Source organism: Astyanax mexicanus, chromosome 7 (assembly GCF_023375975.1).
Source record: "Astyanax mexicanus isolate ESR-SI-001 chromosome 7, AstMex3_surface, whole genome shotgun sequence".
In the NCBI taxonomy this organism is placed as follows: Eukaryota; Metazoa; Chordata; class Actinopteri; order Characiformes; family Acestrorhamphidae; genus Astyanax; species Astyanax mexicanus.
In genome coordinates this window covers 43,901,168-43,925,942 of record NC_064414.1, presented here as the reverse complement: position 1 = coordinate 43,925,942, position 24,775 = coordinate 43,901,168, and the positions used below count along the sequence as shown (strand labels likewise).

The 24,775-nt window shown below is 36.6% G+C and overlaps 2 protein-coding genes across 4 annotated transcripts in view; one reads left to right on the top strand and one right to left on the bottom strand.

Annotated features, from left to right (window-relative positions):
• galnt2 (UDP-N-acetyl-alpha-D-galactosamine:polypeptide N-acetylgalactosaminyltransferase 2) overlaps positions 1 to 3,951 on the top strand; it is a 139,714-nt gene extending 135,763 nt beyond the window's left edge. The window contains exons 14-17 of one of the 3 annotated variants that reach the window (XR_007439919.1): positions 645 to 789; positions 1,531 to 1,650; positions 1,891 to 3,351; positions 3,393 to 3,951. Coding sequence is in view for 1 of the 3 variants with exons in the window: in XM_022684543.2 (XP_022540264.1) it covers positions 645 to 789; positions 1,531 to 1,650; positions 1,891 to 2,046 (421 nt within the window). In the remaining 2 variants the exon portion in view is untranslated. Of the gene's footprint in view, positions 1 to 644; positions 790 to 1,530; positions 1,651 to 1,890 lie in introns of all 3 variants that reach the window. The other 2 variants (XR_007439920.1, XM_022684543.2) reach the window with 2 other exon arrangements.
• A 4,769-nt stretch (positions 3,952 to 8,720) lies between these two features.
• Positions 8,721 to 24,775, bottom strand: part of pgbd5 (piggyBac transposable element derived 5) — a 54,734-nt gene continuing 38,679 nt past the window's right edge. Inside the window, exons 5-7 of the mRNA XM_022684545.2 lie at positions 20,940 to 21,137; positions 15,939 to 16,044; positions 8,721 to 14,273 (exon numbers count right to left, since the gene is read on the bottom strand). Of these exons, the coding sequence (XP_022540266.2) occupies positions 14,078 to 14,273; positions 15,939 to 16,044; positions 20,940 to 21,137 (500 nt within the window). The 3' untranslated portion in view covers positions 8,721 to 14,077. The remainder of the gene's footprint in view (positions 14,274 to 15,938; positions 16,045 to 20,939; positions 21,138 to 24,775) is intronic.

Here is a 24,775-nt window from a genome sequence, read left to right as displayed (position 1 = left end):
CAGTACCACTCATCCCCACATTATGAAGTCACTTACTACTGGACTTGCCACTGCAATTCTTATAGAACTTAGTTATGAAATATATCTTAATATATATACCGGTATATAAGAAAAATTTACACGGCCAATTACCCAACCCACTCATTAGGACTCCCCCTGTCACTGCTTATGACCCAACACACCAGGAGGGAGAAGACCAACACATACTTCCTCTGATACATGTGAAGTCAGCCACCGCTTCTTTTCGAGCTGCTGCTGATGCACCATTGCCGAGCAGCAAGCATGCTCAGAGGAAAGCGCAGCGACTCGGTTCTAATACATCAGCTCTCAGACGCCCTGTGCTGCAGACATCACCATAGGAGTGATGTGGGGAAAGAGCGCCATCTACCCACCCAGAGAGAGCAGGGCCAATTGTGCTCCCTCTGAGCGCCGGCAGATTGATGGCAAAGCTGCATGAGCGGGGGTTCGAACCTGCGACCTCCCGCTCATAGTGGCAGCGCTTTAGACTGCTGGACCACTCGGCGCCAATAAAATAGTTTTTAATGCTGTTTGCAGCTAAATGTTAGACTGATTATACGTTAATATTTTTTGATTCAGAGATGTGTTCACTTTCTTTGTTCTGTTGTTGTTTGTGAAATGTTCAGGGTTCCTGATCACCAGGACATCGCTTTCGGTGCTCTGCAGCAGGGAGGGAACTGTCTGGACACTCTGGGACACTTCGCTGATGGTGTTGTGGGGGTCTACGAGTGTCACAACGCAGGGGGCAACCAGGTATCATTCAGAGCACAGGTACAGACTGAGCAGTTTTATAAAGCAGCAGTGAGCACTGGGTGAGCACAGGGTCGGCGGTGGAGATAAAAGGATCCAAACACACACAGACGGGAAAGTGGTGGAACTTTAAACATGAAGAAAATTGCAGTGATCTGTTACCTGGCCCACTTATAATTTATATATTTTTTATATACACTGTTTACAGCTGTTAGAGTTTAATTGCAATTAAGTTATTTGGAGTAACCATGAAACACATCATGATACATTGTGTGAATTATTACATTACTGAAAATAATGGGCAATTAATGCTTGATTAGACTGTTATCTACATCATTGATATTAACTCAGTATAGTTCTGCTTTGTTTTTATATGTCTAAGTTTTTTTACAGTCTAACAGAAAATGAACTAAGTGATCTTCTATAATTGCCCAAATCCAGCGCATTCCTCTATAACAGCAGTACTGTTCCAGTCTAACTCACACTAAAAACACTCATTTAAGATTCAGTAACCTGTGCCTGGAATATCAAACATGCTGATAAATATATATTAAATAGAATCTGCTATAAAACAGTAAATTTAGGCTATATACATCCAGACTCGTTGTATATAGGTTATATACTCCATGATATCTGTGTTTAATTGTTTGATATTCAATATTTAACTTATGATTATCTCTGGTGAGCTAGTCGAGCTGTAACAGTGGTTAAGTTTAATTAGGACAGTTTTATGTATCTGTCTCTATTTCTCCTTTTCTTCAGGAATGGGCTTTAACAAAAGATAAGTCTGTGAAGCACATGGACCTGTGTCTGACGGTGGTGGACCGCACAGCGGGCTCTCAGATCAAACTGCAGGGCTGCAGGGAAAATGACAGCAGACAGGTTAGTCCAGACCAACTTTTATGATCTTCTCATCTGGTACAGTTTCACCAATGAGTTGAGAAGAACACGCCCAGTTGCTCATTCACAGTCTTTACTGGCTACGTTTATAGCAGCCTAATAATTTGTTAATAATCAGACTAATACCTCAATCGGAATTAAGTAGTTAAAATGTGTCAGAAAGCTCAGCTCCACATGGAGCTGCTGATGACTCTGTTGTGACTGTTGTTCTCTGTGCTGCAGAAATGGGAGCAGATTGAGAATAACTCTAAGCTGCGGCACGTGGGCAGCAACCTGTGCCTGGACAGCCGGAGCGCCCGCAGCGGGGGTCTGACCGTGGAGGTGTGCAGCCCCTCCCTCACTCAGCAGTGGAAGTTCACCCTCAACCTGCAACCCTAGTCCAGCCCGCGCCGGGGTCAGCGCGCTGCTCTCTGAGGAACACTGCCCCAAACGCAGCTCGCCTGCACACGGCCTCCAGCGGGGCCACGGGGCCACGTTAACGGACTACAGAAACACAGTGACTTTTTTCCATCCAACTATATACCTCACCGTTTCTTTTTTTTCTTTTCTTTTCGGTCCAGCTCTTGGAAAGTGAATCTAAACTCTAATTTAAAAAAAAAAAAGAAAAAATGAGGTTTTCCTTCCTGTTTCGAACGCCAGCCAAACGGATCAGATTTTTCTTGGTGCCGATTAATTTTTTCATCTTTTTTTTTCTTTCAGTTTGTTTAATTTCATCACTTTTTTGTTTGTTTTAAAAAAGGTGACTATTACTCTGTTGTTTTCTTTTCACGTAACCAATATTGTTGAATGTAAGTGACTCCCTGAGGCTCCCTGCCCGAGCGTGCAGCCTGCTCTGGAATTTTAATGAAGACCGTTTCAGTTCTGTTCAGATCTTCTAGATTTTCGGCAGAACCGCAGTGATGAGGGAGGACACGTGTTTGTATGTGCGTGAGTGAGTGTGTGTATGCGTGTGAGAATGAGTGTGTGTGTGTGTACACTTTGAACTGTTGTAAAGAGTGTCCACACAGCAGAACGCCGTTTTGTTTTTTGCTTTGTTTTCTTGTTTTTTTCTTTCTATAGTTTCTATCAAATTGCGTCAAATCGTCATTCTGTCCGTCTTGCGTCTTGAAGGTGCAATGTGTAAAGATTTGAACTGCTTCCTCTTTGGGCCTCTGGAGCGTTTCTGAGGAGAGGACGGAGGCGTGGAACCCGGGCGCTGTTGCTGCTGCTGGACTTCACAGCACGTAGCACTGGCTGCTACTCTTCAGCATCTGCCCCATTCGTTTTGCATATGAAACTGACAGTTATGACATTTTGGTGGTCATTTCTGTATTTCCCACAAGTAACATTCACGTAATCAGAACTGTTGGTTTCTTGGAAATTGTTTCCTTTCATGAGGTCTTCTCAGTTCTAGCGATACTTTATAGTTTTTTGATAATTATGTAGAATAATCAAGGTAATGACATGGTAACTGTAACTGTGCTCCAGATATTTTCTTTTTGAAAATGTACTTGTGCATTTTTTTTCTACCCCCTCGCTCTTCATCAGAGGGGTTATGTTTTAAAAGAAAATCTCCTACAGAAGTGTCAAACTGTGTCTCATCTGATAAAACAGTGAAAAACAGGAAGCAGAATTCCAGTCACTGCAGCCCCATTAGTTATATATAGGTATTCTGATCATCAGCCTTGGACGGTGCTGGACGGAGTTGGACAGTGCTGGAGGGCCTTGGACAGTGCTGGACGGAGTTGGACAGTGCTGGACACAGTTGGACAGTGTCTGACAGTCTAGTTTGTGTATTGCACATCATGTGTTGTTACTTGATGATTTCTTGTTGACCTTGTTTTTGATTTTTCTTGAGAGAATTAGGGTGAATATTATCTATTATCCATAGCCTTCAACTATATCCATGCTACTGTAAACGGAATGGGTGACTGACCAGCTCTGAACGTGTCTTTTTTTTTTTATGGGCAAGGTAACACATCTGTACTGGAAATCGCTTGTCTGTCTGTCTGTTTTTTTTTTTTTTTGTCACAGGCCTGAAAGTCTCACATTCTTTCTTTCTCTTGTTCTTTATTTCTTTCTGCCTCTCAAATCAAATCTCTCAATCATGTTGCCATGTTTTTTTTAAATCTTCATTGTCGCTCTCAGAACTTTGACTATGGTACTGCAGATGATGCTGTGATTGCTGATTAGTTCTCGGGAAGCAGTTTTCAGTTTCTATTGTAAAGCATTGTTTTTTTCTTTTGGCATAAGTTTCATTTTACTGTTGTAGTCGGATAGCCCTGTAGCATTCTGTAATTTATTCTAGACTAGACACAACGATTCTGACATACTGTAATCATGTTCGTCTTGCTTATTTCTGACTCCGCTACGACACGCCCCCTGTGTTCTTTCAGATGCAGAGGATCGTGGATCCTTGGACAGGAATTTGAGGACTCTGGAGACACAAGCCAAGGCCTTGTAGTTTAGCGGTCCTGAGAAATTCCAAGTTGGGGCTCAGGAAAGGCCTCTAGTGTTATAATATTATGAATGAAGACTCCATATACAGTGAGGTCCTGCCATCTATCAGCTAAAAGGCCCTTTCACACAAATTATGATATTTTCAAACCAAAAATGATTTTTTATGTAGAGAAAGTCTGGATGCAATTTTGGCCTTCTGTGTTCTGTAACTAGTCTGGGACTAGAATCTTCATAGCTGTCCATAGCCATCTACACACATCATTTTGAAGCATTTTCACTGGTCCATTCATCCTGAAAGTGTGTAAAAACCAATTGTGTCCAGTTGTGTACTACAGTCACTAATACCAACTAGTTTTTGAGTATACAGTATGAAAGATAAATAGATAAAAGTGTCAAAGTTGAGTAAACGCAAATACATACTCAGTACTGGTCATTTTTAAGTGTGGTCATGATGGAAACTCGTATCCCACAATGCAATGTACTCTACTACTCACCTATAGAACAATATTAGTAGAAGTTCAGTGGTGATGGCAGCTGGAGTACTGGAGTCCTCATTGGTGAGGGAAGCTAGAGGAACATTAACAGACTCTGTCACTCCTAGACACTCTATATTTTTAGATTGAGCATGTTGCTCATCATATTAGCTTTTGTTCTGCTCCAAACATAATCGGCTGTTCTGCCGCCATCTTGATTATGCTCATTTATTTGATCTGCAACCATTACGACTGAGCTCTGATTGGTTAGCCTGATTTTGATGCATCCAACAATGAGGAAAATTGATATCGATACAAAAAAAAAAACGCAGCATCGCTGTATGCAAGTCTTGAACTTGATTTTTTTAAATTATTTTTTTGTCCATAAGTAACAGACTGTGTGTGAAAGGGCCTTAACAGTGTGTAGGGCAGGAGCTCACGGATAACTACAGAGAAGATGCACAAGTATTGAACTGAAGTATTGAACCTCAGTCACCTTTGGCCAGTTACAGTGGAGAAGCCAGTGAACTACAGTTGCCTATAAACAGTTTGCCATCCTGATGCCAACGATTGTGCAGCGGCTGAAACAGAGTATTTTGTATGTTCTAGGAAGAAACTTTCATTTAATATTTATGGAGTTGGGCCAAATTCTGAGAAATGCATTAATGAGAATGATGATGATGATGACTGATCTCTGATTTGGACTGAAGTGTTTACATAGCACAGTGTGCCAAAGTTAGTTCCTGTTGGTTGATTTGTCTCAGCGTAGTTATTAATGGATAGGACAGTGTAATATTAACAGATCTGATGAACATGTGACCCTATCAATTCTCTCTCTCTTTTTTAAAATCCCCTCCTTATTTTGATCATTTCAACAGTTCTGGGTGATTTCTGATTTGCATATTTCCACTTTCTTTAAATCAAGTCTCGAGGTTTCATTTAACAGCAAGGGAGACATCACGGGGTCAACAGTTGTAAAAGTGTATATGTGTGTGTATATACAATACGTATGTCCATGCATGTACATATATACACATACAGTTGCAGTTAATAGTGATTTGGTCAACTGTACAGCGCTTGTATTTGTTCATTGTTTTATAGATATGGCAAAAGGTTTACTTTGAATGAGGAAAAAAAATAACTTAAATAAAAATTTATATATATAATCAAAAATGTTTTTGCAGTTGTGGCGATTTAAATGCATGTTTTCATGACGGTGCTTGATCTTTTACTTTGCTTTTTTAGGGATTGAACCTGGGGTGAGTATCCACTGACAAATTAAAACAAAAATTTAAGGGGAAATAATGGGAAAAGTAGTAATGAACAGTGTGAGCGTATGCTTATATACTATATATATATAAATCATGATTTTCAGGATATTCAATTATTTATTTATTATAAAATATATTATGTATAACATATATTTAACACTATTCAAGATGTTGTTTCAAATTAAATTGAACCAGTTTAGTCATCTGTCTGTGCTCTTCAAGGATCAGTGTAGGTTAATTGTCAATCACTAGCCGTGTCTGATTACTTTATCAAGCTCTGTTATGGACCTGTGAGATGTGGAGCTGGTGACTAGCTCTGATATATATGAGCTGTCAGTGTTTATTCAATATTCTACTGTGTCTGTTGGCACAGCTGCTCCTTGGATTATTTGCATAACCAGTATATTATAATATAGGAAAATGATCATGTCTCGTGCGTAATTCCACAAAGGACGTGTTTGTATAGTGCTGTTCACACACAGACGCTCAGAAACACACTACATTTACATTAGTACACTATATTTATACACTGATAATAATAATAATAATAATAATAATAATAATAATAATAAAAAAACGTTAGGCCCAGAAGGAAGTGTCAGATTGCATGTACAAAAGTAGTGTGTAATACATTGTGCCAGTAGAGGTTGTAGAGGTTCCTAATGGATGTCCATGTGCCTGTAATGAAGATTAAAACAGATCTGGAATCGTATGAAACTGCATTACAATTAGACACTTCCTTCTGGGTGCACATATTTTTTGGTAAGTGTATTTAAGAAAAAGTCCTTCACCATTCTAGTAAATAACAGTGGTCACCTTTAATGAAATGGTGTAAAAAAAAAAATAATAATAAAGAAAAGAAGAAGAAAAGTCATGATTTATTCAAATGTGCAAACCGACAGAGAGAAGAGGGTGAAGCAGTGTGAAGGTCAGACAGAAGTGTTGCAGTCACTGAGAGGGTGAAGATAATATTACAGGTACACAAGCAGACAAGAACTCATCACCCACAGGTTACTCATCAACACTCACAGTGGAAAGACGAAGGAAGGAGGAAAGAGGTTTACAGCAAAACACACACTACACAACATTCATACATCGCTGTTCACAGATACAGAATCTGTACAATGCTGAGTTCATGTGGGGTTTAGCAGTTACGGTCTATCTTACAGCTCCATAAGTATTCAGACACAAGATACTCGTCTAATTTTGCCTCTGTACACCTCTGACAAAAACTTTAGATTTTTTTAAATTAAGCAGTCAATATAGAGATCTGGAACAAAATTAAGAGACCACTTCAGTTTCTGAATCAGTTTCTCTGATTTTGCTATTTATAGCTATATGTTGGAATAAAATGAACATTGCTGTTTTATTCTATAAACTACAGACAACATTTCTACCAAATTGCAAATAAAAATAGACATTTAGAGCATTTATTTGCAGAAAATGAGAAATGACTGAAATAACAATAAATAAAAAAGATGCAGAGCTTTCAGACCTCAAATAATGCAAAGAAAACAAGTTCATATTCATAAAGTTTTAAAAGTTCAGAAATCAATATTTGGTTGAATAACCCTGGTTTTATGTTCTCCTCCACCAGTCTTACACACTGCTTTTGGATAACTTTATGCCTTTACTCCTGGTGCAAAAATAATTCAAGCAGTTCAGCTTGGTTTGATGGTTTGTAGGGTTTTCAGTTTGGTAAAATGACAAACAGTGACTGTTCTCATCTTCTCATCTTAATCACTTTCTTTAAAATCCATTAAGGTGGTGTACCGAGGCAAAACAAACAAATAAAAGTGTACCTGCCTAAATACTTATGAACCGGACTGTATTTATTGACGAGTTTTGGTATAATATAAAAGATCAGGTTATAAATAAGTGTGTATACATCAGTCCTCACATAAAGACACTCAGTATGGGTCTCTTCTAGCTCACTAATCAGCTGAAGCTGAATTCACTATTCTTCCTAATGACGTTTAATCTGCTGAAGAGCAGAAACAGTACAGATCAGTTTCTCATTAGTTTTGCAGATTCTAACAGTTTAACACATTTTATATATCTTTATTTTAAAGCACCTAATCTAGTGTCTACGTTTTTTTTTTTTCATCTACGGTGCGGCATCTATTGCACTACACTACATCTCTGTAGCTACAAAACCCTGAGGCTGCCCAGGACAGAGTCCTCACCAGGACAGGAGAGTCACGTGACCAGAGACAGGCCAGTCCTGTTCTCCTGTTGCTCCTTTCTTATGCTCTGTGTACATGAGGCCTGTCACAATAATCATATTATAATCACGATATATTGTACAGTATATGGACATAACCTTAAATTAAAATGTGCTGAACTCAATATTGCCTATTGAGAAGAATAAGCCTATAATATGTTGACTGGGGTAATTAATTAAACAGTAGTTTAATTTCATTTGCTATTTTTGTTATAATTAAATATATATATATATATATATATATATATATATATATATATATATATATGCAGTTTAAAAGTAATGTGTAAATGCATCATTGTTACTGTACTACCAATTTTTTTACAGATCAAGAATAACAGTATTTTCTGTTTCTACACTCACTATTCACTTTGTAGTTCTATAATTACAGACTGTAGTCCTTCTGTTTCTCCCTGTTTTCACCCTGTTCCTCAATGGTCAGGACCCCACAGGATAGACCACAGAGCAGCTATTATTTGGGTAGTGGGTCATTATTCTCAGCACTACAATGATGCTGGCACAGACCAACACAAACCGTGTGGCTACAGATCCAGATCTAAAAGGTGGAGCAGCTGTAGGAAGGAGTGTGTAATAAAGTAGAGTGGAGAACAGTGAGTGATTAAACACAGTGTTTAAAAACTCCAGCAGCACTGCTGCATCTGATCCACTCAGACACACAGCACAACCAACACACAGTCACACCTCAGTCACTGCAGTGCTGAGAAAAAAAGGACCCACCACCTAAATAATAGCTGCTCTGTGGTGGTCTATCCTGTGGGGTCCTGAATATTGAAGAAGAGGGTGAAACAAAGACAATACAGTATGCAAAGAAAAAGATACAGGACTACAGTCTACAACTATAGAAAACTACAAAGTGCTTCTATATGATCAGTTGAGCTAAAATAAATAAATAAATAATGAGTATAGAAACAAGATTGATTGATACTGTATCAGTTGAATAATCTAGTCTTAAAATGGTTAAAAAAATTACATTTACCTCATTTAAAATTACTGGAACAATATATCGTCCAAAAGATTTGGTTATTGTGACAGGCCTAGTGCACACCAACAAAGACAATTCTTTCCAAAACTGCAGAAAGAGGACAGATTAGTAAATATTAATACAGTTTTGCATCATTATTCGATAAGCAGTGCAGGCGGTCAAAATCCACCTGTTACATAAGATTACAGACAATGCATTTGATTATTAGTACAAAAACACTCTGCAATGAAATGATGTGGAAGCTGCACTGAAATCAGTATTTACATAAATACATACAAAATAAAAATAAAACACAAATGTTTCCAACAGAAAATACAATCAAAGATAATTAAGTTAAATGAAGTAAAATGAAGCATCACTGGTCACATCAAAAGTATTTCATCAAAAAAAGACATCTAGAAAAGGATAAAACATTTCTCTTGATTTCCAACAAAAAGAAAACAGATACAGGTACAAAATAGCTCAAATATACTGTATATTTACTGTATGTTCATTAAAATATTGCGCTTTTTTACAGACTGGACATGAAGCTATATCTAAAGTGCATGCACATGTTTAACTGGATCAGAACGGACTGAGGAGGGACGTGAGCCGATTCTTTTCTACGCATGCTGTTCATTTTCTCACCAAATGGACAGGAGGAATATTGGCCAGGAGAGTGGGAGTGGATGGGAAATGAACAGCAGTCCGGTGAACAGGTCAGTTCCCACTGAATTCAACAATTTAAGCAGTGACAAGTTCCATTTATAGTCCACAGATCCAGGAGTAAATAGAAGCATGTAGATGGTGAATGCTCTTACAACAGTAATTAATAAACAATAATCAGCTGCTCTGAGAACAGAAATACCTTGCAGTTCTTTACCAGCCATGCATTTTTCATTCTTAATATTATTATTATTTTTTTTATGGAATTTATGAACCAAAATATGTTACGCAGCCAGTTAACATGAAGTGCTCATATGCACATATGATATACACTGACCTCTGGCCACTGTTCTGGTGCGTTCTGAACTGATGTACCCCTTCACTCCCACAATAACACGGGTGCACAAATAATAAACTCATTAAAACTGATGTGCACTGGCCAAACTTTTACATATGGCTGATATTTAATGCTGTTGTTTTATAATTAATCTCAAGAAGAGCAGAATGTTCAGATGATTTTGAGATGATTACTGCACATATTATTACTGCAATTTATTCAATATTCTGCATTTTGTTGCTGTCATGGGATAAAGAAAAATATTCGAAATAGTGACTTCAATTAATAGGTAATGGAATGTCAAAGTGAAATGATTTAATTGAAGTCATTTTAGAGCAAATCCACAATTTAGAAATGTAAATAGTCATATATGAATAAATGTGCAGTTCTCTGTAATGCTGAAGTAGATTTCCCAATATTTAACAATTTATTAATATTTATATACTGGCATTAGCATGTACCATATGTGGAAAAGTTACATTATGGCAATGGAACAAATAAAGCCCCATATTGGCCATATATAATCTCTTCTGAATACTCCAACACAGCAGGTGCAGGATCTCTTGCCTAGGTTTTATTTTTTGTAATTTCAGTAAACATATTTAAATCTCAGTTACACTGAGAGCGTGTTGAAGTGTGGGGAGCAATTCTACTTTAGACAATTTTTAAAAAATGCCAATTTTTGCTTTAAACAAGCAATTGGCTTATACATTATATTGATATAATTATATTACTTAGAAGCTCTTTTAAGATTTATATTTATTTAATGTTATTTGATTCTATGGCAATATTTTGGCTTAAAGATTTAAAATGCCAGGTTGACCCATTAAAGAGCTCCAGAGCTGTTTATAAGCGCTGTTTATAAGCGCTGTTTATAAGCGCTGATTATATTGCTACTTTGGTAATAAGAACTAGAAATTTGGTATTCTCTGATCTGATCTGTTCATATCTAGTCTATACAGTGTGAGCTTCAGGTTTAAAAGGATAATAAAATCATTTTTAAAAAATCAGCCAGTGGCTGATTTGTTAAGAAATTTGGTTAAGAAATTTGATTGTGAAGAATGAGCTATTTAAAACATACTGTGATCAGTGCACCTCTAAAGAAATGTAAAATGTTTGAAAAGTTTAAGAGGTGGTCGATAAAACTAGAGGAGCATCTACTCACTTATCCAGTGTTTCCAGTGTTTTCCCTAATAATAATGTGTTCATCTGTGATAAATAAATACAAACTATATTTGTGCAATTCCAAACAACTGCCAGTGCATTTCAGACTACATCCACTACCCTTCAGACATCAAATCTGATGGACAGGAGGGTCAGTGCCATATGTGGCTATACTGTATAGCACAGTGATATGGAGGCAGGAACGACACTACCTGAGGGGATAAACCAAAGTTAAACTATGCTTTATAAACCTGGAGTTCAGGAGCTTCAGGAACTAAAGGTGGATTTGATTTTATATGGCATCACTAACAATGACTACATTTCTACAGGTTAGAATTGCCCATCATATTCCAGTCATAACTCAATGGCAGTTTCCTCAATTTCATCAGTGCTTACAGTGTAGGACAGAGCAACTCTCTGATTTATTATTATTATTCATTTCAAAGACTCTCTTGCACCCCCATTTAGCAACATCCATTTTCTCTGTCTAATACACACTGCAAATTTAGATTCATAAACTAGAATCATTCCCTCTAATCAATTCACACAGTCAGATTATTATTATTATATTTACACCAACCCCCTACATCTCACACCCACACACAGACACACAAACACACACTAAACACAAGGAAGTGTATTTACATTCTGTGTTGGTCTGATCCACACTCTAAATTTCTCCTGAGACGACACCAGTGCAGAGGAGTTCCAATAACCATGATAACCTGAGAACAGGTCCAGCTGCGGAATAAAGCACCAACCTTTTACAGGCCACGTTGTCGTAAGAGCCGAATCTGTCCTTATTTCTCTGGGTTAATGTGACGTTCTTAGTTATACACTTTTTGATAAAAAAAAAAAAAAAAAAATAGCTGCACCCAGAAGGAATCAACTGACAAGGATGAAACTTGGCGTGGAGTGCAATTCCATACACTGCCAGATCACTTCTGTTTGGTCTTCATTACAGATACTTTGACAGCCCAACGTTGTGTTAACCCTTTATGGCACAGATGTTATTTATTTAAAAATGTTCTATATGTACAGTACAGGCCAAAAGTTTGGACACGCCTTCTCATTCAATGCGTTTTCTTTATTTTCATGACTATTTACATTGTAGATTCTCACTGAAAGCATCAAAACTATGAATGAACACGTGTGGAGTTTTATGTACTTAACAAAAAATGACCTTTCCTCCACAGTCACCGGACCTGAACCCAATCCAGATGGTTTGGGGTGAGCTGGAGCACAGAGTGAAGAAGGCTAAGGGCCAACAAGTGCTAATAAACACCTCGGGGAACTCCTTCCTTCAAGACTGTTGGAAAATCATTTCAGGTGACCACCTCTTGAAGCTCATTGAGAGAATGATGCCAAGAGTGTGCAAAGCAGTAATCAGAGCAAAGGGTGGCTATTTTGAAGAAACTAGGACATAAACATTTTTTTAGTTTGTTTTACCGTTTTTTGTTAAGTATAAAACTTCACGTTCATTCATAGTTTTGATGCCTTCAGTGAGAATCTACAATGTAAAGTCATGAAAATAAAGAAAACGCTTTGAAAAAGAGAAGGTGTGTCCAAACTTTTGGCCTGTACTGTATTTTTTTAAAAAAAATTCAACAAAAGTAGTCTAGCTGCATAATGTTGCTTTGAGGCAACAAAAATAAAAAACACTGTTTTAGTAAGTAAAAAAAAAATGATATTTTAATATTTTAAGACATTTTGTGGAAAAAAATAAAATTGGTAAAATAATCAAAAAAGTAGTTTGTTGCCTGAGGGCAACACCATGCCATAGAGGGTTAATTTGATTATGCAACCAGTTACCATTTCTAAATGCACACTCCGGTTTACTATACAGGTCGACTCTCGACCGCATGCTGTGCTGAGCTTGCCTTAAAGACACAGATACTACACCATGGCCAGCTGTATTACAGTGCGTGTCTACTGCAACTTAAACCCAGACACATTCTATTCATTTCAATGGAGAGAGCTCCCGCATGCTGCAGTGCATGCTGGGTTGCATTGCGTTAAATGTAGCTCTGCCCTCCGGCGAAAAAGTTAATCAGAGCTCAACTTTATTCAAATGAATCCTGTTTAGTAAAGTTGTGTTAGTATGTATTAAAGGTCTCCCTCAGAATCAAAAGTGCAAAAATTCAATGGAAAGATATGGAGTGCATCAGTTTTGCCACAGATATTGTACCTCAACAGGTCACTAGACAAGTGGCAAAGAGGCAGATTTGATTTAAAAGTGGCAACATCACAAGGTTTTATCAGTAAAAGACCTTCCTAAAAGAACAGATGATAGTAAACTCAGGATGATAAGAAGTTTGGGAAGACTCTGAAGTTTTCCTCTTAACGAAAGTTTGGACAGAACGTCTAAATCACACTACATTCGCAAATTCTCTGATTAGGATCTTAATCACTGTGTTTTAGTCAGTGCTGCATGTTACGGTCTGATAAGCTGCCGACATACAGAGCAAATCCACAATTAATTCCACAGTTTCACCTCAGGGTTCAAACTACACAGACACTACATCACTCCAGATATAAAAATCATTGCACGTTTACAAGGACACATCCTCAATTTCATCATGCAGCAGAAGGGAACACACAGACGGACGGGTGGTATTATGTACAGGGGGGCGGTTGGAGAAGCGTTATTGTAGAGATACTGGGCTGTGTGGTGTTGAATATACTATGAGCCCAGAGTTTAATATAAAGATATCTTTTAGAACCAGACTCTTGGCACGGGTTCAGTGCATCACAGATACAGTAGAAGGTATTGAAGGTCGTTACTGAGAGCCTAATCTGCTGATAGAGTGTCTGTGAGTAGTTGCTATGTGTGTTAGACAGCATTTGGTCACTTCACTGGGTGGGTGAGCAGTCGTCTAAGTCCAGAAGCTCCTTGACCAGCCTCTCTCCAAACTGGGCACGGCTGTAGCGTTTGGCGTGGTAGGCATCGGACATCTTGTAGAGGATGTAGGCGTTGTTGATGGCGATGCTGATGGTCAGCCAGAACACTTGCTGCCACGTCTTGTTGGGCTTGTGGAAAATGAAGTACCTGCGTTTATGGAAAGTGATGCAAAATGACATATTATAGCTTAATGTTGTGAAAGAAAACGTTTAGAATACCATTCTGTATGTTATATGAATTAAGACATAAGCAATAATCTGCTGGATGAGAACAGATGATATATATTTTTTTAATATTAAACAGCAAAAAAAGTTGAAAAATGATTATTTGCTATTACAATGTGCATATAAGCCTTATAGTGTATTTGCGCAAAATAAAAAAAGTAGGCCTGCACAATATATTGTTTTTAGCATCAATATTGCAATGCATTTTTTTGCTGTTTAATACAAAAATACAGCTTTGGAAAAATATAAAAGAGACCCCTTATTTATTTATTTTTATTTTACCAATTTTATAACCACTGTAATATAATTAAGAGGAAGATGGATGATCACAAGCCATCAAAGCGAATTTTTGCCCCAGGAGTAAAGGCATAAAGTTATCCAAAAGCAGTGTGTAAGACTGGTGGAGGAGATCATGTCAAGATGCATAAAACTGTGATTAAAAACCAGGGTCATTCCAACAAATATTGATTTTTGAATATGAATATGAACTTGTTATTTTTGCATTATTTGAGGTTTAAAAGCTTTGCTTTTTTGTTGTTTTAGCCATTTCTCATTTTTTGCAAATAAATGCTTTAAATGGCAATATCACCGGTTTTCATCCAGCAGAATATTGCTTATGTCTACCTAATGCCACTCATTTTACTCAAATCATCAATGCACATCTTGCATTTCTAGTATCATGCAGTGGTGTGCAGTGAGGCCCTGCTAATACAATAAATGCATTTAAATCATTACATCACTTTTAATTAAGAAATATATATTATAGCTATTGTAAGTGTAAGAATTTATTTAATAAATTAACTTTAAAAAAGTTTGTCAGTTGGGGGGGGGGGGGGGTAGGTTGCAGAAGGGGTACCCACTATACTCACTGCACGCCACTGGTATCTTGTTAATTAACTTTGGTAATTTGCCAATTTCACAATATATATTGCAGAACAACAAACATTATATTGTACACTTTTCCAATACTGTGCAGCTCTACAGACTTGCCAGATGTCATGAGATAGCGGTGAGTAAATTGATACCTCAGTGGACAGCTTAGGAACACCCATGGCTGTATAAGTTGTGAGGTGCTGGTTGTAAGCTGGCTAGTGTGCTCATGGCTAGGCAGTGTGAAATTGTAGGCATTCGAGCAAGGCCTGATAAAAGATGGATGGGACATTTTGATTCCATTGGGGATTTAACTTTCCTCAATCCATACTGTCATATATATGTACAGGCAATATATACATCTAAGGCATTATTACCCACAGTGGACAGTGCAGTGGGTGGTAATGATCGTGACTGGTGATGTCTGGTTAGAACGGTCTGTATGAACAGACAAGCAACTGTGGCAAAAAAAAAAATCACATCCACATTCAATGCAGGAGACACCACACACATATCCTACAGGTCTGTGCTGCATGTTTTAGCTTCTATAGGGCAATGCAGAAAGAAGTCATGGGACACGATCACAGAGTGAGTCACAACAAGCACAAACAAAACTCCTTTGTTGCAAATCTTTACCCTGAGTGCCAGCGAATCTGGATGGTGCTGTATTTGTCAGAGCATAAAGAACAGAGCTAATGCAGAACAGAGCCGTGCTTACTTGCTGTATTTGTCGTCGTATTTGCAGATGTAGCTGAGATGAGCAGCGAAGGCTTCCACAGCCAGGGGACAGGGGATTTCTCCACTCTTCCTCTTGATGATCACACCTACAGCCAGAGCACAGAGTCAGCATCACCCATATTAACACAGGATTAACATCTGGCATGCAGCCAACAACAATCAGTTCTCAAACAATATCATAACAAGCATTAAAATAAATAAATAAATAAATAAATAATCCTATTTTCTTTTCCTTGTGGGGGCATTTATACATTTCTTGTTGTGTTTGTCTTTTACAATATATATTTTACTACATATACAGCTCTGGAAAAAATACTTCAGTTTCTAAATCAGTTTCTTTGATTTTGCTATTTATAGGTATATGTTTGAGTAAAATAAACATTGTTGTTTTATTCTATAAAATACAGACAACATTTCTTTAATTTCTCCAAAATAAAATTATTGTCATTTAGAGCATTTATTTGCAGAAAATGAGAACTTGAGAATGCAGAACTTTCAAACCTCAAATAATGCAAAGAAAACAAGATCATATTCATAGGGTTTGAAGAGTTCTGAAATCAATATTGGGTGGAATAACCCTGGATTTTGATCACAGTTTTTATGCATCTTGGCATGTTCTCCTCCACCAGTTTCACCCACTGCTTTACTCCTGGTGCAACAATTCAAGCAGTTCAGCTTGGATTAATGGCTTTTGATCATCCATCTTCCTCTTGATTTTGTTCCAGAGGTTTTCAATTTGGTAAAATCAATTCAAATCAATTTTTCCAGAGCTGTATATATATAATGCCTAAATTGTTTCCATGAATAGTCATCAATATTGTTCTTTATACCCATTATACAAAAACAGAAATAATCCCAGAAATTTAAACATACATACACTATACAAACCAATTGGTACTTTTGGCAGTGTGCCAAGTCCTGCTGGAAAATGAAATCGGCATCTCCATAAAAGCATCAGTGGAGTGTTTTCCCGGAAAATTTTGCATCACGTCATGCTTCCCTTCGCTGACAAATTTTATGGAGATGCAGATTTCATTTTCCAGCAGGACGCTTAAATAGATAACTGAAATAAAGTATTTATTTATACCGTTATAATTTTGCACTAGTATTTGACTAAATTCAGAATTATTGTACAATATATTATTAACTAATTTCTAGTCTTTCTGACTCTAAAGGTGCCTCTGCTTTGATCGGCTGCACTGAAACAGACTGTGTGAGAGAAATGGCCTGACATCCTGGAATGTCAAATTTCAGTGAAGCTGACAATTAATGAATTAATTATTTAAGTAAGTAATGCTATAATGACTGAGAGTGCCTTGTTATCTAATGGAAAAAGTGAAGGATCTACAATGCTCTCAATCAGGCTCCCATCTGTCTGAGTAAGCGGCTTCCTGCACATTTTACAGATACACTGCATTAAGTCTCCATATAAGAAGGAATGACTGTAGGATTTGCTTCTCTTTGGTTAATATAATAAAGGATTATATATCTAAATAACATTATTTTTTCTTAATCAGTTTTTTATGGTCTGAAGACTGAAGTCTTTTTTAGATTTGCTCTGATGATGTGTATAACAGTGTGTTGCATAAGCAGGTCAGTTCTGAGATCTGCTGCAGTTGCATTGTTTGCAGAAACCAAAGTTTGCAAACTCTCAAACACCACAGCTAGAGTTACAGCAGCTCCATACAGATCTAATCTCATTAGCAGATTATGCAACATCTGAATGCAGTCATCATAATTCTTCACAGAAATCTGCTTCAGAATATCAGGGAAGTATAGACCCTTTAACCCAGTGCTGTAAATTAAAATGAACAGTGAACTTACACCCCAAGCTTACCACGTAATGTACACTGTAAGTTACTGATCATTTTTACACCCTTAGATCCTGTATGAGTTAGCCCACAAATTGGTACTCTTAAATCTACATTAATGTAAGAATTTATATGATACTTTATGTAAAATCTAGTTTGTTTCAGTTCAATAGGTCCCAATGTAGAACCCTGTGGGATACGCAATATGCTACACTGAACAGTTACAGAATAATTCACAATAGTTACTGCATACAGATTAATAGCTAATTAATAAACCTAGAGTTCAAAAAGTTTGAGTGATGACATGTAATAACTATCCACACCTGTAATAGATAAACATAAGAGGAACATTTTAAAAGGTTAAAAATCTACAGTACCAATCAAACATTTGGTCACACCTTCAATTTTTCTGCATTGTAGATTAATACAAGTCATCTAGACTATGAATAAAAACATAGGAAATTATTTAGTGAGCAAAAAAAAGTGTTATACGTGTTAAACAAACCAGAATATGTTTGATATGTTAGATATTTTCCTCAAAGTAGAACCTCTTGCTTAGATAGAGACAGTTTTGCACATTATGGCTGGATTTTCTCAGTCAGCTTTATGAGGTAGAGTCACCTGGAACTCAGGCTTTCAGTTAACAGCTGTGCAGAACTCATCAAGACTTGTAGAGTTGGTATACAGTGAATAGCTCTGTTTGAGTAATGTTCTAATCCATATTTTGTCAAGAACTACTCAACTAAGTAAATAAACTTAGAAATGAAGGTCAGTCAATCAGAAAAAAATCAAGAACTTTGAAATATTTTCAAAGTGTAGTCACAAAGATCATCAAAAACATTGTGATGAAACTGGCTCTCATCAGGTCCGACCCCGGGAAAGGAAGACCAAGACATGACATAAGTTTACTACATGATTCCTTATGTGTTCATTTATAGTCTGGATGACTTGGGCATTCATTTACAATGTAGGGAGGATTTTTGACTTTTGACTTTAAAAGGTGCCTCTGCTTTGATCAGCTGCACTGAAACAGACTTTGAGAGTGAAATGGCCTGACATGCTGGAGTGTCAATATTCAGCGAAGCTCTGATTGCAGTTCAGCAGAATAAAACACACTGACAATTAATGAATGAATTAATTAAGTAAGTAATGCTATAATGACCGAGAGGACCAATTCAAGAAGTTTGAAATATCCTCAAAGTGCAATCGCAAAGACCATCAAAAACATTGTGATGAAACTGGCTCTCATCAGGACCGCCCCAGGAAAGGAAGACCAAGAGTTACCCCTGTTATACAGGACAGGCTCACAACATAAGTTTTCCACATTATTCTATGTGTGTTCATTTATAGTCTGGATGACTTGGGCATTCATTTACAATGTAGGGAGGAAAAAAGAACAAAAAAAAAAAAAACATTAAATGAAAAGGTGTGTTCTAACCTTTGACTGGTACTGTATGTTAATCTGGTTATTTACCAATTTAAAGGCTCTGCACACTCACATATTTCCATTAAAATGAGTCTTTAAAGAATAGGTGCTATACATAAGGTGCAATCGTGAACCAGACAAAACAGAACATCTGTTTTAAACATCAGTATGGGTGCATTAGCTCAGTGTCTGAACAGGGCTGTATGTAAATGAGCACGTCTCAGTTCTTCATTATCAGTAAGTGAGAGCGAGTGTTAAAGCCCTGTTTAAACTCTGTGCTTTGACTAGAGCTGGTGGCTGATGAAAGAGGTCTAATACTTCCAAATAAAAAAAGATTACAGTTTCCAGATACCAAATTAATCCCTGTTCCCCTCTCAGCGTTCCAGCTACATTAGCTGTAGCAGTCAGTGAAAGAGTGATTCCCTCAATTTTCTCTCTCATTTTATCAGCCACTTAATTCCCCCTGTGAACTAAAAAAATATATCTCTCTGCTGTATTCAGTTTTACCCACTAGTGCCTGCAAGTTCTGTGAATTTAATTTCAACTCATTAAATAGAGAATTAAAAAGTCTCAGATAGTAAACCCATTATCAGAACTCTTACGCCCAAACCTTGCATCATGCTGCTTTTCATTTTTGAATTTGGTTTTGGTACTTTATATTGTCTTTAGGCCCATCACAATAACCAGTCTATTGTCTCAGAAATAACTGTGATAAATGATATTATTGTTTGACCATGTTATGCCACTGATATAATGATACTGCATATGCACATTAAATATAAAGAGAAAAGCATTTCTAATGATTACAAATAGGAATGGAAATGCAAACAGGAATATAAAAATACTTAAATATCCCAAACACAGCTCTGGAAAAAAATTAAGAGAGCACTTCAGTTTCTCTGATTTTACTATTTGTAGGTATATGTTTGAGTAAAATGAACATTGTTGTTTTATTCTTTAAACTGCGAACAATATTTCTCCCAAATTCCAAATGAAAATTTATTTGCAGAAAATGAGAAATAGCTGAAATGACAAAAAAGAAAATGCAGAGCTTTCAGACCTCAAATAATGCAAAGAAAATAAGTTCATATTCATAAAGTTTTAAGAGTTCAGAAATCAATATTTGGTGGAATAACCCTGTTTTTTTAATCACAGTTTTTATCCATCTTGGCATGATCTCCTCCAGTCTTACACACTGCTTTTGGATAACTTTATGCCTTTACTCCTGGTGCAAAAATTCAAGCAGTTCAGTTTGGTTTGATTGCTTATGATCATCCATCTTCTCTTGATTATATTCTATAGATGTTTTCAATTTGGTAAAATCAAAGAAACTTTTTTTCCAGAGCTGTATATAAAATGTGTATAAAATAAAAAGACACAGTGCATACTGCTGGACTTTCAGAAGTTCTGAGATAAATAAATAAATAAATAAATAAATATAGTGCCAGTAAACTGGCATGTCTCATGTCAAGCTGCTGTCAGAATGGATCAGGACATCAGTTCAAAGAATTGAAAGTGAAAAGCCTGACAGAGAACATAACGTGATGTAACTTTGTATCTCATAATCCGACAATTCACTCCACATAAACTTAATCCACTCAAATCAGCATAAAAAACACTTATCTCCACTTCCTCAGAGAAAGCCTGAAACTCTCAGTGTGAGAGCACTCCTCATTTTCCATGCTGTTTAATGTTTTGTAAATGAGCTACACGTGTGGCTGTGATGAAGCTGCTGGGTTCATACCTTGCTTTGTGGGTGGATAAGCGTTGGTGAGGAACCTGAAGTTGCCCTTGTTGTACCAGCTGATTAGAGACATGTTGCCTTTCATCTTGGTGCGGTACTGGCCCCGCTGCTGGGGGGCCTCAGGGTTGCGCAGCATGGAGGGAGGCAGACCTGTACAATCACTCTTCCTGGTGCTCAGAAGTCCACAGCAGTAGATATCTACACAACATGCAGAGGAGAAGACTTACAACTGATGTTTCAGGGAATTACTGTATTTTTTTTTATAAGCATATTAATGAAGTATGACAGTTTTTATAAGCACAGAGTAGGGGTGGGCAATATGGCCCTAAAATAATATCACGATATTTCATGGTATTTTTGCGATAATGATATTCTTGGCGATATGAAAAAACACTTAAGCAAAAAAAAAAAAACTGCAACAAAGTTAAAATATGAACATTTTAATTGTATTATTACATATGATATTGTGGTGTGGAAGAGGAAGGAGGACTCGTGAGACTCATTGCAAGTACTCAACAGCTCTTTATTAACAGGCTTGCCACTCACTTATAGCCTTTAACAAGGCTAGGAGAGCGAAACCCAACTGCTAACACAGTACAAACAGCCCTGAGGCCACCAAGCCAGCTATCCAGCACAGAGATGGTAGGTCCCCTTAAACCCACCCAAAACATACCCCCATAATGCCCCGCTGGCCCCGGATTACCATGACCCGCCCCCACAGGCACACTAAAGGCTGGCACACACACACACACACACACACACATAGACGCCACAATATGATATGGCACAGCCCTAACTGAGATATAAAAAAAAAAAATTATCAGTATTTGTATTAGAAGTCAATGATTGAGAATGTTGTAATACTAATACTACACTTCAAATATCTCCATGTATCCAGGATTAAAGTAAAATAAATGATACTGGACAGATATAATCTGTCTCTAGTAGATATATAATGGGAAACTATGAGAACAGTGAGAAATTTTCTTTTGCTAAAAACAGTAAAAAAAAAAAGGAAAAAAAAAAAAGTAGTACCCAGGTGTAATAAATTAGGGGTGGGTGACGTGTGGCACGATATTTCAGGGCATAATATCGTTCACGATATGCAAAAATGTTGCCGATATTATTGCGTACGATATGATATGGCACACCCCCAGCACAGAGATCACTTTATGGAAACTCCAAGTCTATTCCTATACACCAAATAACTGAAGCAGCAGAGTCTCTTTACTGATTCATCTGTTCTAATGCTGAAAAATACTCCTGCAGAGTTTTATTATAGCAGTAAACATATCCAGCAGATTCTCACACCTACCTGATAAACTCTGTTTTGTGACATGGAAAAGGGTGGTAGTAAACTGGCTCATCAATCACAGTGTTTGTCAGTGTTGGCAATCATCTGTGCCATCATTCAAAAATGTAGTAAAGCAAGAGAGTTTGGCAGTGAGTGGGCAACTCCTTTGCATAGAACATTTCATAATAGGAAAGTTTTACAGTTCTTAAAATGTTAAAAAATGTTGTCCTCCCCCCCCCATTTATCTGATTATTTATTTTTGAACATTTGTTACTGGTAAGATGACAGTATTTTCATTATTGTGATACACAATATACTTTAATTTATGAGAAATAAATTGTCAATATCATCAGTGCTTGATGAAAACTATCAACTAACAACCATATATACATTTTTTTTTTTTTTTTACAAATAATCTAATTAGCCCTGATTAACTGGATGAAGTGCAGCACATTTTGAATAAAAATTGTAAAAAAAAAAAAAAGTATTTGGACAGCAGTTTTTAAGAGTGCCACTACTATTATGATAAAACAGTATAAAACAGTAGGATAACACTTAACACATTTAAAAGTTTACTTATAAAGAGAAATAAACTTTAATTTTTGTGTATCATGATAATATAATGCATCATGATACCAGAAAAAGGGTGTCGATATATTTCTTAATTTCAGTCGATAGAAAATACAATTCTGTTATCTATATGAACTAAAATGACACTGATAGAGCTGGGTGATGTGGTAAAAAATATTATATCACAATATTTAAAGACAATTTTACACAGTATTTATCATATTTTGACACACAGACAAAATGCATCAGCAGTGAACGGTTCTGCTATTCAGATCAACTGTACAGTTGGGTTATTGATGATACCGTTAATATGCTTACTGTCGATAAAATAAGAACATTTATCACAATATGATAAAATACTCAGATATTGTCCAGCTCTATTGTCCAGCTCCTTTGGATGCTTATGGTGATGTCAGCTGGACATACAGTATTGCACACTAACAAGTTCATGTCTTATCATGTTTTTGGTAAAGAGAAACACACAGTGTTCTATCTGTCAGCCGACTGTTTACAGACATATCAGAGACAAGTGTGCAGTCTAAAGCTAATATATTATACGTTTCTCTCTCTCAGCCTCTCTATTACAGCCAGGCTGCGTATAATCTCCATAACACAGGCTAATTTAAGCTGAGAGCTATAAGAGCAGAGGTAAAGAGTTTAAAGGAAGGTTGAAGTAGTATTTAACCTCGACAGTGTGATCTCAGTGATACTAAATCTGTCCTTATAGTCTGATGCGTCCTTGTTCTTTCAGGTTACTCTAATTACTATACTGTACTGCATATAATAAATGATTACACTGATATAAGACGACACATACAGGTCCACTGAAAAGTCAAGGTCGCTTCTGCTTGATTCGCTTCATTTGTAGCTTGTCTGAACTTTTTCAGACTAATTAAAAACTGCAGGGGAGGTGGAGGAGCGGCTGGGGGTTACAGTGAGGGAAGGACAGAGAGAGAGAAAGCTGACGAAATGAGATTACATTAAGACAAGAATGTTTGAATGATGCATAACGGCTGAGAAATGTAAAAAAAAACAACAAAAAAAGGCCTTTTTAAGACAAATGTCCATTTACTGTAAACCACATCTGTGCAAGATGATGATAATTATGCATAATCCTACACATAGTCGGGGTAGGCATGTGCCATAGTGTATTGTATGCAATAATACTGCCAAAAAAATCCCCCACCATATATCAAGATATAATATTTTTGAAACCAATGAAATTCTCTTTAGTATTTACTTCGCTATTTACTGTATTTACTTTTAATTGTTTGTTTGCTAATCAAATGCATGCACTAAATATGCTGTGCTTTAGATTTGTTGTAGATTTTTGATGACTTTATTTGTGTAAAATGTTACATTTTGTTACATTATTATTATTATTATTGTTATTATTATTTTTTTACAAAATCAGGGTTTTGGTAAGTTTTTGTTCAGGAGAATTTAATTTTTAATTTAATTTATTTCTACTAAGAGCATGAAATTAAATTTACAAAATAAAACTTTAATATATATATATATATATATATTTTTTTTTTTTTGTAGTAGTAGTAAATTCCAGAAACTAAGAAAAAAAATAGCTATTGCAATGCTGAAATATTGTGAAATTCCTTTAGGGACATATTGCTCAGCCATGGACAAGGGAAATACATTGGAACAGAAAACAATTAGTAAATTTTTATTAAACTGAAAATGCCTTAAATGTATTTGTTTTGCAATAAAAATAATGAAAATCGGCCGATGCATGTGGGCGAGTGGCCTCTGTAATTCTCATCTCAGTTTTAAAGGGTTTAATAACTTTCGCAAGACAATGCACTTGGACCTTAAACATTCTGAATTCTGGAAATGTTACTTGTCAGTCATCTTATTCTGGGGGCCTTCTATCATATGACCCTACATATGTCAGGTCATAAAGGCCATACATATACTGGTGTTACAGTACAATATATTTTGATATATTGCTATTTGTATT